The 19,309-nt window shown below is 39.5% G+C and overlaps 2 protein-coding genes across 2 annotated transcripts in view; one reads left to right on the top strand and one right to left on the bottom strand.

Moving 5' to 3' along the window:
• Nucleotides 1-10,690, bottom strand: LOC121324923 (integrin alpha-3-like). Its single transcript, XM_041267124.1, is given in 18 exon segments — nt 1-937; nt 1,321-1,453; nt 2,484-2,564; nt 3,658-3,825; nt 3,827-4,215; nt 4,881-5,025; nt 5,189-5,326; nt 6,031-6,114; nt 6,281-6,405; nt 6,562-6,650; nt 7,024-7,091; nt 7,416-7,623; nt 7,764-7,898; nt 8,200-8,449; nt 8,750-8,831; nt 8,975-8,996; nt 9,098-9,225; nt 10,494-10,690. Coding segments are annotated over 18 exon segments (2,604 nt in total). The 3' UTR covers nt 1-775.
• Nucleotides 10,691-16,325: 5,635 nt separating this feature from the next.
• LOC121323813 (homeobox protein Dlx3b-like) overlaps nt 16,326-19,309 on the top strand; it is a 3,483-nt gene continuing 499 nt past the window's right edge. Inside the window, exons 1-2 of the mRNA XM_041265039.1 lie at nt 16,326-16,808; nt 17,944-18,128. Coding sequence (XP_041120973.1) covers nt 16,487-16,808; nt 17,944-18,128 — 507 coding nt within the window. The 5' untranslated portion in view covers nt 16,326-16,486. The remainder of the gene's footprint in view (nt 16,809-17,943; nt 18,129-19,309) is intronic.

The following is a 19,309-nucleotide window of genomic DNA, read 5'->3' on the forward strand; positions in this document are numbered from 1 at the left end:
AAAAGAAAACACAGAGGGTATAAGTAATTAATACAGGAAACTTTTAGTAGACAGCAGTCGCTTTTATCAAATATTTGGATCAATATTCGGGTCAGCTGGAATAACGGTGCGTTTCAGTCCAGTTCGTTACCCAGTCCTTTTTAGCTGGGGTAGGAATCAGGGCAGGCACCGTACCACTGTAGCTCTACACTGTACCCGTACTGAGAACCAGGCATGTGACTGCACTACTGTACCCCCACATGATATGCTTCAAATTATACCCAAGAATTCACCTGGCTGACACACGCTCACTGTCATGTAAAATATGGCAATGTTAAAAACAAAATCTTCAATTTACCGAATTACTGTTCTAACCCACTAAGAGTACTGCAGGCCTGCGTTACACCCATCAGAGAATTCAGACTCAAGAATTGTCTCGAACTCTAATGCTGGGCACAATCTCATTCCAAAATGTGCTACCTACATCTTCAAAAATAATTTGAAGAACACACAGCATATTTAACATTACCATCACATTCCACTAGGTGTCAGCATACATGGTGAAATACAAAAACACATTACGTCAACCTGGAAGAATACAATAGGCTTGTGTGAGCAAAGTTAAGCCTTTTTGAAAAATTGTTCTATATACCAAACATTATCCAAGAAAATATTTTTTAAAAGTTTGCATTACTGGGGGCCCTTTTGGTGCCACTAGTGCTCTCTCTTGGACAGGAAGAACCAGTGTAGTTGTAGATACAGTAGACAATCAATGATGAGACACCAGGACTGGCCACTATACACTCACTGCAAGATTGAGAGGGTTGACAATGTCTCCTTTTGGAACACAGTGGCTCTCTGCTGTTCCCTTTGTCACAATCTCAGTCAAGTACAGCAGCCACTTGCCACTGGAGACTTCATGGGGCCAATCAAACACCACTGCTAGGGTACCATACTGCTCAGGGGCTACCCTATTACTGCAACCTTTTGAGGGGGAGGGAGATAACAAAATAATGCATTAGTACATGTTTAATGAGATAATGAATAGGGTTAGGGTTAGGGTTAGTGGACTACTGCAATCAGATTTAATTCAAGGTCATAGATTTTGTAAGCATACATATCAATTGAAGAAACAGAACTAAAAGGTTATTTGTATCATATAATTTATATAGGAATCTGCTGAACTTTCATTCCCATTACCAACCCTGCAAAATTTGCAATACTGAAAAGCACCAGGCGCCTGCATGCCACACAATTACTCCAACATGGACTGCCAGAATTGATGGGAGAGGATGATGTCTGATACATAGCATTATACTGCCGCAGTATTAACAGATTTACACCACAGAGAAATCCAAAATGAGAACTCACATGAAAGGTGTACTCCAATGGACTTCCGACATCTTCTGCTGTCTTCATGGCTGATTCACCCATCACTGACCCACTGAAATAGGTCAGTTGTCTTGCTTTGTCCCTGTAACGCAATGCAAACACAGGGACATGTTTACATTTCTAATTTCTAAATGAAAGCTTGAAATAAAAAACACTGCGATGTTGAGCAGAAATATTCAAGTGGTTCCCAAATAAGGTTAAACTCCAGTCAAGCAGATGTCATGTACGGGTGGTAATAGCATCAGCTCTCAAGACAAAGCCAAAAGTGTCACATCACCTAGAATTACCTAGAATCACACTACAGGAACATAATTTGGATATTTTATATGTAATCAACATGTAATCATGTAATCAAAAAAAACTAGACAATGATATTGCAAGCCTTAATAGTAGCACAGTATGTATAGTAATTCAATATGTTAATGTAACATTATTCAACAGGTTTTATTTTCAACTTTATGAAGCAAAATTAGTTCACTCTGTAGGGTGATGCAACACTTTTGACTGTATATATGGGTGCAGAAAGACAATAAAGATAAATAAACTTACTAACCAAAAAGTGAAACAATATCTATTATTTATGTGACTGTGAATACTCACACAGAGAAGGAGGCTTGCACCAAGTACTGTATCAGCAATAAGACAAGCTGGGGATTCAAGTCATCCTGTTCACTCTGTCTGTAGGATACAAGAGCAAAGATATATGAAATGTATTGCAATAAAATATCCCTTTACTTCAATCAGAGCTTCCAATTACGAAGGACAATGAATGCCAGCTCATATAATCGCCCATATTGGAAATACTAATGTTAGGTGTTTAACCTGTAATGTGTCATAGAAACACCATTTAAAAAACAAACAACTCTTATATTCATTTCTTGAGCTATTAAAGAAACTGTTTAGATCCAGCGGCTTTCACAGCTGAAGTCCTAGCAGCACAGAGATCTCTCTGAGTGATGTGTAGTATTTTCATGAATGGAGGCTGGTGTCCCTACAGCTGAATCTACTTTGGGGGAATTAAAACAGACAGGGTCTGCTGTCTGTAAATTGGACAGAATGTCAAACTAGCAATGGAATAATATTGAAGTAGAAAACTGCATTGCAAGACTCACGTGAAGAGCTGGAGCTCCACCTCAATCTCATGCGTGCAGAAGGGTGATTCCAGAGGCTTCAAAAATGAGCCGGACTGTTTCCTGGAAAAATAACGACGTGGCAGGTAAGTGGACCTGAAACCTCAACTCAAATGTCAAGACAGTAATACCTGGGCATGAACCAACCATTTAAAACATGAGCACGGAAGTGTAGAAGCCTAGCATCAATCATACACCTAGGAAAACAATGTTTAATGCTGTGAGCTCAGGGTAGCTGTGTGAAGAGAGGGATTATTAATTTAGGATTTTACTGTAATCTGCCCGTGTAGCATCCTGTACCTCCTGTTTGCTTCTGAAGGGGTTTCCCAGTTCACAGATTACTGTCTTTTCAGCATGGCACTCAATGTTGTTATCCTGAAAATACATGTGAAATCAGCCTTGCCATTAAACCATGCAGTCATTTCCAGGATTTAATGCAATCCCCTTTTCAAGGAGAATTTCTGTGTGTTATTGCAGGCAGCTCATCACACACTGTACAAGGTGCATGGTATACTAGGGTTATAGTATTCTATACAGTATATTACTGTATGCTAGGGTTATAGTATTCTATACGGTATATTACTGTATACTAGGGTTATAGTATTCTATACAGTATATTACTGTATACTAGGGTTATAGTATTCTATACAGTATATTACTGTATGCTAGGGTTATAGTATTCTATACAGTATATTACTGTATACTAGGGTTATAGTATACAGTATATTACTGTATACCAGGGTTATAGTATTCTATACAGTATATTACTGTATACTAGGGTTATAGTATTCTATACAGTATATTACTGTATGCTAGGGTTATAGTATTCTATACAGTATATTACTGTATACTAGGGTTATAGTATTCTATACAGTATATTACTGTATACTAGGGTTATAGTATTCTATACAGTATATTACTGTATGTTGTTTATAGTATTCTATACAGTTTATTACTGTATGTTGTTTTTGACAGTACATACTAGCTATCATGTGTCCAATAATATAGGTGTGTGTTACATTATGATTTTTACATGCCAACATCAACAACTTTAATATTTGTTTTTTTATTGAAACACAGTCAAACAGACAAATTTTAGCAATTTTTTCATTGATTCAATTCAGACTGTGTAGTACATTTATGGCTACTTACTGATCAGACTCCTGAATACTGCAGCGTTGAGGGGAGGGTGATGTTGAGGATGGCTTGGTGGGTATCCTCAGCTTCACGAGTATTTGTGCGCACATTGGTCACGTTCACAATGAGAAGAAGCTTCTTCACATCAGGGCTGTACTGCAGCATTTGCTTGCCAGCCTTGCTACTCAGGGAGGCTAAAAAGAGAGGAGAGAGAGGAGAGAGAGGAGAGAGGAAAAATCTTTGGTACATGTAGGAATTTCAGAATATCAGAGAAGTTATTAAGAAACTTTGTTATAAATAATGCAAGTTCTAAAAGCTCATCCCTCTTGAATTCTTCTCTTAAGTGCTCAATAAACCATACTGCATGAGAGACACGGTGATTGGAAAAAAGTTGCAAAGGCTGCTGGGTGATAGGAGTTCCTGGGAACTCCAGGATGTATGGACTGGCTGTACATATCAACTCAAACAAAGCACCCCTGGGCAGCTCTTCTCCAGTGGTGAAGGAGACGAAAGCTGCCATTATTTGCAGGTTACTCCGGCACTTGTTATCGGCCCCACATTCTTTCTGGAAGTGAATCTGAAAGAAAATGCGATGATTTTATTCCATGGTGCATTTAAGAATCCAAGCTGGTGTTGCTGCCATTTGCATGACATCTTTGCAAAGTTAAGTTTTGCACAGTAGTGCTGATAGTCTACCACAGTACTATGGTAAGCTTGATTCACACCATCATGTTACCAGTGTGGTACCATTGTCAAATGCATCCATCATTTCAAACAATCAATTATAAATGATGAGGTATAAGATAATATTTTCACAAACTATCATTGTACCGGCCCTTGATCTAACATTGCCTCATCATACAGGACAGTACGATTGTAGGATTGTAGTGCCTGTAAATACAGTATAATTGTAAATCTCAAAAAACTACTCACTTCAAAATCTTTTGTAGTCATTTTTGTATTACTTTAGTATAAATACATGTTAATTTGGATTCATATGTTGTTTTTTACTGACTTTATGTGAACGAAAAGACACACATTTGATCGTTTTCCCATTGGAAATAGTGATATTTTGAAATATCACTGTCCTGGTCACAAAAGCAAAGTTTGTGGGGAATAATAGCCATTTTCTATACTTTTGAGGCACAAGCAATTAGGAAATAACATTTACTACCCAGGAACAAAAATTGTGTTACATCGTGCAATCAACTGGTAAGACTCTAGATTCGCCATCTCATCTACCTCTTGGGTGTCTCGGTGGTTTTGCTCTTCGTTTAACACTGGAAAGCCATCCAGGCTCTGAATGTCCCTGTGTGATCTCGTCTTCTTCTCATAGATGGAATAGTGCAGGGCAAACTCAGTTGAGTGCAGTTTGTCTTGAATGTTATCTGTGGGGGGGGGGGGGGGGGGGGGGGGGGGGGGGGGGGGGGGGGGTGGGGGGGGGGGGGGGGGGGGGGAGGGGGGGTGGGGGGGGGGGGGGGGGGGGGGGGGGGGGGGGGGGGGGGGTCGAAATAACTATTGAGGCTAGTAACAAGATTGTAAAATTGAACTGTTGATAGGTAAAGAAGACAACACTGCTTACTGTCAGTATGAGCTTGATGGCCTGGCATTTGGTCTTCGGCATGGAGAAGAAGCCCTGATAGACAGATGGAGAGCTGGATTTGAGAAACTTCACACGAGGAGAGCAGCTTCATCTGCTTCTAGCCTGTACTCAAGAGCTACAGAATGGGAGACATTGATTTCAGTATTCTTCTACAGACTTCAGCTCTGGCTAAAGGTTTTGCAGCATCACCCTACTGAATTAACAAAGTTTGCTTCATATAGTCGAATGAAACCTGCTGGATAATGTTATGTTAACATATACTGAATTGCATAGCGCTTTGTAGTTTTTCCACATGCTTAACTAAAAAAATGACAAAAATTGAAAAATGTGGCATGATGAAACCTAACATGCAATAATGCTTTGCAATATAATTTTGTAGTTCCTGTCCTGTAAATGTTTTTCAGTATTATACAATAACTCTTGAGCACTTAATCCTTTTTTGTAATTATGAACTGAAAAATTGTGCACAGCTGTATTCGGTGGCTTTGAGCAATTTTTAAAGAAATTCTTTTTCCGTTGTTCTATCAACCTGCAAAAGTTCTGGTTTGAATAAGACAGAAGAGAAGCCTCAAACAGGTTTGCTTCCATTGGGCTATGCTAGTGTAGGTTACGTGTACTGTATAATAAGTACTAGTGAGAGTGGTGCACATCACTGAAAGCCAGACAGAACCAAGGCCTATATCGCAGTGTTGGAGCAAAAGAAACACGATAAAGGGTTAAGGAGAGCACCTATTATTTTGGTATTTAAAGCTGACGATGCCCAGTCGTGGCGAATGCCCTTGTACTAACCAGGAGTTGTCGGGGCAGTTGGCAGGATCCACTATTCCTGGGCTCACAGTGAATGTTTTGGAGAGCTGGATAACAGGACGGGCTCTAAGAAAGAAATATTCAAAAGATGAATTAACATCCAAATGAAACACCTTCCTCCCACCAGAACAATGTGGGTCACAGATTCTACAGAGACGAGATCTACATGGGTAGCGTGTTCAATAAAGTCAAGATTGTTGTTCTGCATTTCCAGCAGGCCAGTGTAGATTACCTGAGGAGGGGGACCTTATCATCCAAACTGCCCACCAGTATATCCGGGTAAGAATTCTCGTCTACGTCTAGGCCCCCGCTGATGGAGTAGCCAAATGTCTTGATGCCGTCACTGCCGTCAATCACCTGCTGAGCACACATTCAAGTGTAAGAATAGTCCTAAAAATACCAGGTTTAATATAAAAAAAAAAAAAAAAAGATTGGGTTGGTGGAAAAAACAAAAATCAGAACCGTAATAGAAGTGCCTGAAATGTAACCGTGCTGGGCTGGAAAAATACCAACCTGTGTGGCTTCTTTGGAAAGTCCCTCTTCGCTGCTCTGGTAGAGGAACACCTTGCCAGAACCGTCAAAGGGAGCGCTGATGGCAATGTCTGCAATAAGCAGCAGTTAACTACAATGAGTGATACGGGAGACCCTGAGAGGTCTCCAGCCTGGGGCTGCACCCTTTCAAACAGCCAGGAAACCTCCAGGGAACCACGTGAAACCACAGTGTTTATTAGTGTGCGGTTGTGGGGTCAGAATAGCCTGCATTAACTGCTTATTACATCGTTTTCATAGTTTCTAACATATGAATTATTATTGCACTTTAATTATCTATTACATACATAAACCCAACTGCATTTTTAGACTTTCGTGCTAGTGCACTCTTAGCTTTGAAGGGAGAAGGTGATTGAGAGTTCAGATGGTTGACCATTTACATGTTCTTCCAGTCACATGTTTAATAAGCAAGCTTTAAAAAGTAACTTCTGGAAACTGTCACCTGATCATAACAGTGCTGAGTGTTTTGAAGAATTAGGAAGGGAAGGCACTGCCTAGCACAGAATGGAAAGTAATATTCCAATTGCGTTAGCATTTCAGCCCACACATCGTACAGTCAACGAGTTTAATTTAAATCAAGATACCACCACCCCACATCACACTTAATGATTGTTAACTTCAAGCTCATCATTAATGAGAAATGCCAATGTGTAAACAGGCTGAATATTAGGTAGCAGCTGTGTTTTCGACTATGGACAAGGTTAGCTGCAATGCCAGTAATTTCAGTTTCAAACCACAAACATGCAAGTCACAAGTCAATAAACAAAGGACTTCCTTATATTTAAAAGGTAGTTAGGAGAGAAGAAAGAACTACCAACCCATCATTGTTGAGATCTGCAGCCGCAATATTGTTTCCAAAATACGAGCCCACTTGTTCTCCGGACAGGATGGTATTGAACCCAATGACATTGTTCGTGTTGATATCCATCAGAAAGACTGCCCCCTTGTGGTAAGCTCGAGGAGCACCAGCTAGAACAGTGTATTTGTCAGCGTGAAGCACATTATTTTCCTTTCGTACGGAATATCCTGGAAAACAAACACACAGGGAAGATTTGACAGCATGCATGTAAATTAATGACTGTATAAATGACTTTATACACTTTGCATAGTAGTGGACAAGCTGTTTCCAAGATATAACCTTGAACAGATCCATCATCACGAAGGGCTGGGTCTGAACTGATTGCACCTCCCAGAATAAATCAGTCTCCCCTGACCATTATTATTATCGTCTGTGTTCAGATACTTTCTTTCAGACAGATCCCAGGATGCCTTAGGATTCCACCAGGTCATGTCAACACTTCCTGCACAGACAGAAAAAAAATGCAAAGAGACCATTCCGTAAAATAGAGGATGCAAGAAATATTTATTAAACAAAATTTAACAACATACGCACACCTCCAATACCAGGTGCAGCTAAAGGCAGCAACTGAAGGTGTGCTCATTCACTCGATATAGTCTCATTTGTTTTATAAAATCTCTTTATTTGTCTGATATCGAGACTGGGGGAGAAACCTGCAATGAGCCACACTAGCCCCTTCCCCACACCCCACATGCACACCCCCACCCCCACCCTACCCCAACCCAACCCAACCCACCCCACACCTTGCCATGTGAAGCTCCCGGGCGTGCCAGTGTACACTTCCTTCTCCGTCATGCCTCCTGACATGCCCATGGTGCACATGCATTCGCTGCTCATGTCATTGGCAGGGTTGCACACCACATAGTGATGTGTTTGCCAATCATTATTAGGGTCATAGCTCAGATTGTTCCCTTTCACAAAGCACTTCCCAATCATGCGCCTCTGCTTCTCCGAGCCGGACAGCAAGATCTTCACATAACGGTGACCACAAGCCTGTGTGAAGCACCAACCCAAACAGCACATACCTTCCAATATTATATTACTTTACTGGTACTGAATTGTAGAATTGAGATATCATTTAAAAAAAAAAAGACACACAACTATATGAACATAATTTAGATATCTAACATCATGTAATCAAAGAATCTACAAAATGATATTGCAAAACTTCCAGCAATGGTGCTGTTTGCAACTCAGTGCTGTTACCTTACACACACATATATAAATTAAAATAAACCAAAATAAAGAACATGTATGGCATTAGTTGCACTAACTGGTTCACCCTATACTCACCAACACTCTCCCCCCATTGGGGCCTCCTTGACTGGCCACAGTGACTCCCAGCCACATGTCCTCCACCATTTCCTGAGCGGGACTGATTGGAAAAAGATGACAAGGTGGGTGCATTAAAAGGTGTGGTGTTCAAACACTGAAACACTTCCCTTGTCCAAAAGTCTCAGAACCCCACTTAAAAGGTTGTCAAAGCAGTTTGTTCCTAGTTTAACATCCACAGCTTGCCTTTCCTTTTCCTCCAAAACATCTGCAAAGCAAAGACTAGATACATGTAGGTGTCATGTTGCATGTTGAGAGAGTCTGTGTGGATATGACTGAGGGATAAAAAGAAGATTTCAATCCGCCTACCATTCTTAACCAGGTCAACACGAGTGCAGTCTTTGGTGTCGTTGGTGATGGGACAGTAATAAACCGCTCCAGTTTCATAAACCTTGAGCACTGGAGATGCTTTCTCCCTCGGGGCTCCAGATAAAAGCCTAAAAAACAGAAGATGCTTAGCTGGAAAACACACACACACACACACACACACACACACACACACACACACACACACACACACACACACACACACACACACACACTTTGTTTTTATTATACTCCCATTGCAATGGACCAGCAGATTTTAAAAAAATAGCTGTTGTACCAAAAGCTGGATATGAGATCTGATCTAATTATGCACCATCTAGTTATTCAAATATCTGCCTTAAAGCTGTCAATAAGCTCACTGCTGATCTGACAAGTCGAAATGTTGTTCTGCTGCCTCAAACTCCTTTAGGGCAGCAATCGTTGATTTGAGCAAACTTGGATATAGACGCATCCTCCAACCGAATACCTACTATTGGCCATACATTAAAGATGGTCAGATCTACCCAACTGACATCACAGTACTACGAGCAATACATACTGTGGGAAGGTCTCTCATTGCTTATTAAATTTGCTTAATTTAATATTTGCAGATGTGGATGAGAATGTATGTTATACTATATGTTCCATCATGCTGTGTTGTTTGTGTTTTGGGAGGTATATATATGTAAGTGCTACACTATATAAGAGCATTTGCTGGGTGCTGTCACTGTACTTCTGTGGGCTTTTATTGAAGTTATGTCTCTGTGGTTCAATTGGGTTCTTCTATATAGTTTCCCAAGCAATGCTAAGTGATTCACCTGGTTCACTGAAAAGGCATGCAGGAAATATAATAGTATTCAGAGGAAATTGACCCTTTTAGATATCAAAGGGAACGGAAAACACAACATTAGTTAGGTAAGTGAAATGATTTCCTTGGGTTTGAACAATGATCAGACTTTATCAGACACGTCATATTATATCCAACAGTAGAAGCGATGAATGAATTAGTCGTTCGCTGTGAATAAACGGAGATTACAATGCAATGACAGGTGACATGAGCAAAGATGCGGTTACCGTCCCGTTTCAAATGCAGGGAACTATTTCAGAAGGGACGTTGGCATTTGTCACTCCGGGTATTTTATTTATTGAGGAAAAAAAAATCATGTGCACACTTCACGCCTTGAATAAATAAAGTCAATGATAACTTTGAAACTAGACATAACTCGCCGCCAAACACGAACAAGCTGTAGGCACAGAAAATAGCTTTCTGAGTTCCCACGGTATGCCACATGCACCCAAAAACGCACTGAACGCATTTGTTTTCCATGCTGCAAATTGACACAAAGATAATTACCCAAGTGTTTGTGTATAGGGAGCGAGGAACAATGATACTACTTACAGGTACCGATCAGCCCCTTCTGTCTGTTTGAGCAGAGCGACGGAAAACCCAAAGAAGCTGTCGCTCGTCTGCCCTTCTTTCACCACCGGGAATCGTGTGTCTATGTTAAACCCAAAGCAGGTTTGAATCCCACTGTATAAGGCCAATAGAAAAAGGCAAAAATCCAGTGAGAGCAAGTGCATGGGATTAGAAGTCATGTTGGTTCTCGCTCTGATCCCGGATCTAATGAGCAACTTTAAAATATTTATTCCTTTGGCTTCTGAGCCGCTTCCCCCACCAAAATGAAATATATGTGTTGAGGCCGGACTGGGAGCGAGTGCGTGTGCGTGTCCTCCCCTGTACCCACACCCACTGAATAAACCGAGTCTTTCAAACCAGTCCACGCTAACTTGCGTTCCGGGGCGACGGCTCAATCAAACACCAAAGCCACTAATGTAACAATGCTGTCAATAAGAATATAACGTCACTATACTCTACGTGATTAGCGTTGCCAATGACGGAATCCATGACAGCCCCAAATGAAAAAAATCAATAATCATTATCCATACCTTTAACTATGGTATATCCAAATTCACAAAGGACCAAAATCAGCATCAACTGCCATACATGGCATATCCTTTGTTGAAATGCACTGTCCTTCGCACGACGTTTATTATGCTGAAATATATAAAACTGCATTGTGATTAAGTTTAACAACTCAGTGTTAAGACGGCTGCTATACCGTAATAAAGACTCATCGCAACTTCATTTTTTATATTGTACTAGTCAAAGATGCATCTTCCGGATTCATTCACAATATGCAAGACCTTAATAATCTTACTAGTCTTCGTGTCACCCACTCATAGTCACAGTCCAGTCAAACAGAAATAAAGAGTTAATGACATTTCATATAAATGAAGGTTCTTTTGCCAAAACACGTACCCTGGTTAGGCTTATTGTAGGAGTCATAGCATAGCAGTCATATCCTGGCTTTCTTATCTAAGCAGCATACAAGTCCCCTGCATTGAAAAAATGCATATCTTGCTGTATTTTAGAAAGGAATAGCCCTTCTTTGCAAAGTGTAATTCAATCTTCGTTGCCGAGGGTATTTGAAAGGTGATTGTGCTCATCTGCAGGCAAACCTACAGACCTCCCCCCCCCCCCCCCCCCCCCCCCCCACTCCACTCCTGAGCTCCGACACTTGTTGTCCCATATCTCCCAGCTGATAACTGATCCACAATAAAACAATTCTTCATCGGACTACTGTAAACGGATCGTGGGCGCGAACAATGTCTCAATAATGACGGAATCCGCAGCTGTTGAACTAAGCTGAGATGAATAGGATCGATTCTGAAGCGCATAAACACATAAAGTCACCAGATCGTTCCCCACTCGTGTAAAGCGCTCTCTGTGCGATTTAATAGAGCACTGGGAACTCGATTCCACTGTGTCGACTCCAGAGACAAGCAGTGTACAGTCAGGCGTGCATTTTTTACTTTCACTGTAAAGCATTCACAATAATCATACACACTAATGATGAAATAAGTCCATGTACCTTCCACACTATATCTTCCTCTATAGGTCTTTACTGGTGACTTCTAGTCGAAACATTTGCCATTCGTGAAGCTGCTTTTACATGTCTAAATAAGAAGCATGACAGAAGATAACAGTTCTGTATATACTGTAGTGAATAACTTTCCTTCCTACATAAGATACATATAGAATTTAATAATTACAGTAAGGCATGCGTTGCCTCCCGCTCCTGTTCTTCCCTATTGTTATCTGGAAATACTTACCAGTTGTTGCATAAAATGGCAAAGCCTCAACAAAGTCAGTTCAAAACGAATACTTTAGTCCAAAGAGTTGAGCGATTTATTACAGTATTTGGAAAGCTCCTCAAAAATCATTGAAATCAAAAGAACTGTGTGTATACTGTATATTGCACAAGGTAAACTACAATACATCATTCATTGCATTATATTATATAGTCTAAAAAGTGAGGACATTGTAACAAACAAACTGTCCCAGGTGTTCAGAAGTCATTTCCACTCAGTGCCATCACTTAATAACTGTTGAAAAACTGCTGGGCTAATTGAAATGACTCAATACTGGGAGATGCCAGACAAAAAATTTAAAAAATAAAATAAACAAATACATGCTACATGTATATGATGATACATTTGCTACACAACTGGCATCCGACAGGAATTCTGGGATATACAAAAGCTGCATCTTCCTGATTCCATTCTAGAAAAAAAACTTCACTGCAGATTTCCAACTCGTGGGATTAGAGGAAGAAATGGGAACTCCTGAATATGATACCTTTATATTATTCTACATTTGATACAGTACATCATACAGCACTGTAAATTACTGAACTACAAATAGAGATCTCTCAGCCACAATGAAGTACCCCCCCTGAATATAGTTTCCAAAGCCTATCCTCGGATTAAAAAAGGAAATCTGGAAGGCATGCATGCCTGGTGCATGGTTCCAACATAATTTGGGGTTTGGTAATGATTTACAGAGTGTTGCAATTACAGCGGCCTTAGGCCGAAGTAAGCAGAAAAATATATGCAGGAATGTATGTAAAGCAAGCAACTGCAGTCCACTTAAGTGTCGGTAATGGTGGGTCGTTTTGCTTGTGAAGCGAGCCCAGATTAATGTTGCAGAGGCCCCAGAGATAAAAAACGAAAAAACACCATAGTAAGGATTTATCTGTAATATTCTTTACAGAAGCAATAGCCAGAGCAATCTAGTGACATGCTACTTTGCAATCAAGTTTCCTTTCATGTTGCTGGCAATACACTGTTGTACACTAGATAACACTGTACCTTTCTAATATATAAAAGACACTTTAGCTGCACTGCACATAGATATGGCAGGCAATTGATACTGAACAGCATCTGATGTTCAGATTGTCAAATTGTTTTTGTAGCAGTAAGACCCGGCACCACCTAACGATCTACCGTTAGTTTCCTCATTGGTTTTCCTGCAGTACACTACTGTGCACTAGATGTTGCTGGCGCGAACTAATAAAAAAAACAAACACTTCAGCTGATTTAGGCTAAACTACAGAGAAACAGCTACCCCTTGTGGCTAAAAGGCGTATTGACAAGTACATACTGCAAAACGTTTTGCATCTGGTAAACCAAGTACAAATAATGCCCAAGCTGCACAACCCTTTCTTCCAGCGCATAAACGAAATGAGGATAGGGCCCTTAGTGATGATCAGTGTCAAACTACAAAACAACTGTATTGTCAACAGTTAGCAATTAAAAAGACATTTAAAAAAAATTAGCTCAGAATAATGGCACACAGATGAAAACTAGATTTCATCAAGTCTCCACTCCCTTAGTGTTTTCCTCATACCTGCATCCCTTTTGTTGAATACAATAATACATGTTCCTTGTATCTATTACTACAGTAACAATCTATCCATGTTAGTACATTGTGGCAGTTTATAGAGCACATCCTAAAAACGATGACAAGTTCGCACAAAGATTTTCCACTGGCACGACACGCAGAGATGGATCGGCTATTCAAAAGCCACTCAACTTCTCTCCAAGGAGTCTATAAATAAGGATGCAATTGGAATCCCCATACAATATTAAATAGCTGGAGATTCGATTGCTTTTCATAAATTATTCAAGAGCACCACTAGGCGTCAGACTTGCACAGCTAATCCAGCTACAAAGTAAATGCCACCTTTGTATTAACCGTTTCAAGATAGAATAGAGGTTTTACCTCTATAGCGTAGCGCATTTGGAGAGATTTGCATAGGAGAGCCAGGCAGGCGGAGTTAGATACAGCAAAGCCGCCTTTCTTCCTCCGGGCAGAGGAGATACCGTCTAATCCCCTGCGCGCCGCCATTCGCAAATCAAAAGCATGTTTTTACTCTTTGATTACCGGTCTCGCTCAAGACGCCACGATCAGTCAACGTGTAATTTAAAACCCTGCAAAACCACTTGTCTCCGAGATATTTCCATCTGCAACCACACAACGCCCACCACTGCCAGGCAGCCGTGCAGAGGTTCAAAGAGCGGTTTAATATGCCTCTCTTCAAAAGATCGGAGGGTTTTTTTCACTTGACATTAATAGATGTGGATTTTTGAAATTCTTAAAAATCAACTAAATCCTGGGTGTTGCTATTTGTTTCACCGCCGTGAGTCGCTGTTCTACTGAGATATGTAACGCAGCTCAGAAATCAGACTTGGGTTACTTTATCCAACATACATTTCAGATATAAAACCGAGATTAGATAGTTAGCATTCGCGCTTTAAATAGGGTCCCGTTGTTGTGAGTGAGCAGAAGTCCAAGGTAGTGAAACAAGCCATTGTTTGTTCTACAGCACAGTACTTCCGCTAACATGACAAATGGAACGACAGGGATGTTAAGAAGCACACACCAAGTGAAAAAGTGTCAAATTAAACCCCTAACGAAGTATTTATCAAAGCGACACGGTTTGTCATCTACAGAACATCACTAAACCACAAAGTAGTTGTAATTAATTATTCGCAATTATTCACTCACTAGTTAGCAGATAATTGTCATTTGCAAAGCTCAACAAATGTATATCGACCTATTGTTTCAAATAATTTTATTTTGCAATTGTGTTGAACAAAAAAAAAATAGTTTGGCAATCTGAGATCTTTTTCAAATCAACGGGTATTAGTTAACCCATGGAGCGTATAGTACCTGTGGAAAGAACGCAGCCTAGTTCAATGTCTTGGAAAGGTTCAACTGTATTTAAATTTTAAGACAAACTGTTCTTGCTAGTTCGCTAGACAACATCCAAAACACAGCTCCAATGCGGCCTACTCTGACATGACGTTCAACCTGTGTGTCCCAATGATCAAAAAGAACCGTTTAAAAAATCAAAAAACACAAAATACCCCTAAGCGCGGGCTATGCCACGCCTAACTCCTGCAAAGCCAACATACAAAAGAACTCCCCCAAGCAAGCTTTGAAATGATTCTTATCAAATCAATCTCCCCTCATCGACATTTGGGATTTCTGCATAATAATAATAATAATAATAATAATAATAATAATAATAATAATAATAATAATAATAAATAAATAATAATAATAATAATTTCACTGCGGCCTTAAATGCTTTCCAACAAACTATTAAAAAATGTTAATATGAATCACATTTAGGCTATTTTATTATTTTTAACTTCCGACATTTTGCAGGTAAGAAAAGGAGATATATAAACATACAAATAACAAAATATGCAGCTTTAGTGACGGCTTATATTGCTAAGGGTGGGAAGTTATTATTAATATGACACTTCTTAAAATAATGTAATACATGTGAGATTATATATATATGTGTGTGTGATATTTAAAATGCAAACAGATGGCAGGGCCTAGACTGCAAATTGCTCTGATCAACATTTTTAAATGTAAATGTTTAAGAAACCCGTTTTAAAAAAAGCCATATGTACTTTAGAAAAAATATTACCTGAAACGTAACGAGAAGTGTTTTTGCTTTATTTTACTTAATTCTACTTATTAAAAAGGGACTGCATGAAACGTTGGTCGGGAAACTCGATGTGGCTGCAGCTTAAAACCTTTCAAAAGATATAAAAGTGATTTATTGATTGGTTGATTGATTTTACAGGGCTTACAATCTTACTTCTCTAAACACTACATTTAAAAAGGGAGCTTTGGCACCGGAAAGTTCAGTGTGGGACGTCTGCGAAGGGGGAGGAAGGGAGACTTGGTTTAGCCTTCTGGGCAAAAAAGAAGAAAGAAAAAAAAATATATATCTCTGGAGCCAATAGGAATTTAGCATCCACCCAACTCTCTGCAATTAAGGGTTTAACTAGGCTGGGCTCTGCTGCAGAGCAACCAGTATAACTCATAGTTCTCGAGGCGAGGAGACACCCTGCGGATTTATACTTGTTTAGACTTCAGGAACGAAAGAACATATCGGTCGTTGCCTAAATCTTCCCATCGCAACTGTATTTTGGACGTTTTATTTCTGGGGGGGCTGGCGACGCAACATGAGCGGGACAGCTTTTGACAAAAAGATACCCAGCATTTTAATCGACTTACCGGGTTCTATGAGCCGTCACCCCGCTTCCAAAGACTCCCCGACTCTACCAGAGTCTTCTGCGACCGACATGGGTTACTACAATGGACAGCATGAGTATTACCAAAGCCAATCTTATTCGCAACCCATGAATCCTTACACCTATCACCAGTTCAACCTCAATGGGACGGGTGCGGGGGCTTACCCCACGAAAACTGAATACCCATATCATAATTCATACAGGCAATATGGACAGTACAGCAGAAATCAACAGACGCCACCACAAGACACAGGTAAGTTGAATTAGGACAGAAATCTTAGTTCACTCAAACTTGTTTGAGCGTGTCTGTCTATAGAACTGATATTAAAAAAATAATAGTATTCAAACCTAAAAATGTTCGTTTTAGTCAATTGGCCAAAATGCAAAATTACCCAAGCCTAACCTTTTAAAAACAATACAGCGCCGTTGGACAGATGTTCTCTGTACCCAACATGTTACACGTACGTTTATTTTTGATTGCTGGAGCTGCCCAATATCGATATTAATTCCTAGTGAGGAAACACAGTTTCCAGAGCATCCATCTGTAAACTTAAAAATAATGTTTTGTTGACTCGCACAGCAAACACTTTCCCACGCCGATACCACAAGTGCAATAAATTCGCATTCTTCAATAACTGAATATATAGCATATAGAGATTACTTGTCCAATATTTGACTGCATGTAAATATTATGGCAGGTATATAAAACTGACTGCAGTGTACAAGATACATTTTCTTAAAATCTGTTAAGAATACTACTTAGGAATTTGTTTTTGTTTTTGTTTCAAGACATTCTAAGAAGCCATGACTTAATGCATTGGGTTTATTGAAAACGAATCACAATGTCGTAACCTATAAGCATATCACCACCAAACTCGACCAAGCTTACAACACAAGTCGTGTACTGTAAAGCGTGTGTGAAATAGTCAAAACAATGTTGTAAATGATTTATTTGGGATGGCTGGCTGGCATCATGTTGACGCAATATGGTTGACGCGCAAAAAAAAAAAATCCCGGCCGGGCGTTTCTTTTCTTTATGGGGGTGTCATGTGGGGGGGGTGGGGGGGTGGTTCGCTTTAGATATTGGATTTAATATCTGGGGTGCCCCACGTTTGTCAAACAGAACGTATTAATAATATTATAATAATAATAATAATATAATTATTTCAACACAAGATCCGATAATTTGATTGTTAACCACAAAAGCGTTTTTTGTCTGATGATACGTTAACATTTTGTTAAAACTAATAAAAATTTTGATCATTTTTAAACACACATGTGGGGTGTATATATATATATATTTAAGTATATATATATATATATATATAATATATATATATATAATAATTAGTTTCCCCCAACTCCACTTTCTTCTTTTTCTTCCCCAGTGAAAGAAGAGCCAGAGATTGAAATCAGGATGGTCAATGGAAAACCCAAGAAAATACGCAAGCCCCGAACCATTTACTCCAGTTACCAGCTTGCCGCCCTGCAACAGCGGTTCCAGAAAGCACAATACCTCGCTCTGCCCGAGAGAGCCGAGCTAGCGGCGCAGCTCGGACTGACCCAGACACAGGTAAATTACCTGGCGAAGAAACTTGAATAGGGGCGAAAATGCAGTCTAAAATAAAACACTACAGTATCCTACTAAAACGCCGTGTATAATGTAAATTACAAGATGTAAGTAAATAGGAAATGATCCAACTTATGTTTCAAAGTAGACATCTACTCTGTAGGTCGACAATAACACATACCCCAACATTAGTCTATTACTATAACAGTACAAAGCGGCTATCGGATACAGCGGTATAGCCTACACAACCAAGAATGATAATAAATACGACTGCTGTTGGTTTACATGTAAATCAAACAGCACACCGGATTGTAATAGGGTTCCACATTTCCTTACAGTAAAATAGCAAGACTTTAACAACAATAAAGCAGGAAATGAAATAGTATAAAATATATCAGCAACAAGTTATTGATTAAGAGCAAATCTCAATTTGATTTAGTTACCGAGTTTTAGAAGAGACTGGTTTTGTGTTTTGGAAGAGACTGGTTTTGTGTTTTGGAAGAGACTGGTTTTGTGTTTCGGAAGAGACTGGTTTTGTGTTTTTTTCGACTAACACTATATATGCATTTGATCTGTCATTAATTGTTAGTTGCTTCGGAGTAATTGTTAGTTACCTCGGAGTAATAAAATAATAAAGTAATAACAGAAAACAAAATAACAATTAGATACAAAATAGGTGTGTCTCTAATCTTAGAAAATGGCGTACTAATAAAATACAAATATAAAAATAACAAGATTGCTGTGTGTGTGTGTACACACACACACACACACACACAATGGTATTTTAAGCTTATCCAAAATTAGGCGGCTGTAAAACAACTGTTGTGCTTTTTTTTTTTAACTAATTAATACATATTCCAAATTTAAACTCAATCGAATTACCATTTTCTGATTAATGATAATTATAAATCAGAGCATACCGGAAATGGTTTTGCAGGGCATACCAGAAAACGGAGCAAGAATAAAATAGAACGGTTAGGCGTGTGTCCAGAATGAGGTTTCATCTGGAACTGTAGTTTGGCACCGTGATCGTATTATTTAATTGGACGACCTGTTTAATGGATCTCAGTGTATCTCCTGCGATGCTGTAAGAGGAGACGATGTGCTTTACATTTGATTACTACAGCAATCAGAGGAGTAGAATGAAGAATGAAATGTAATCCTCGCCAGGAATGACGGCCATT

Source organism: Polyodon spathula, chromosome 12, assembly GCF_017654505.1.
Source record: "Polyodon spathula isolate WHYD16114869_AA chromosome 12, ASM1765450v1, whole genome shotgun sequence".
NCBI classification, from domain to species: Eukaryota; Metazoa; Chordata; class Actinopteri; order Acipenseriformes; family Polyodontidae; genus Polyodon; species Polyodon spathula.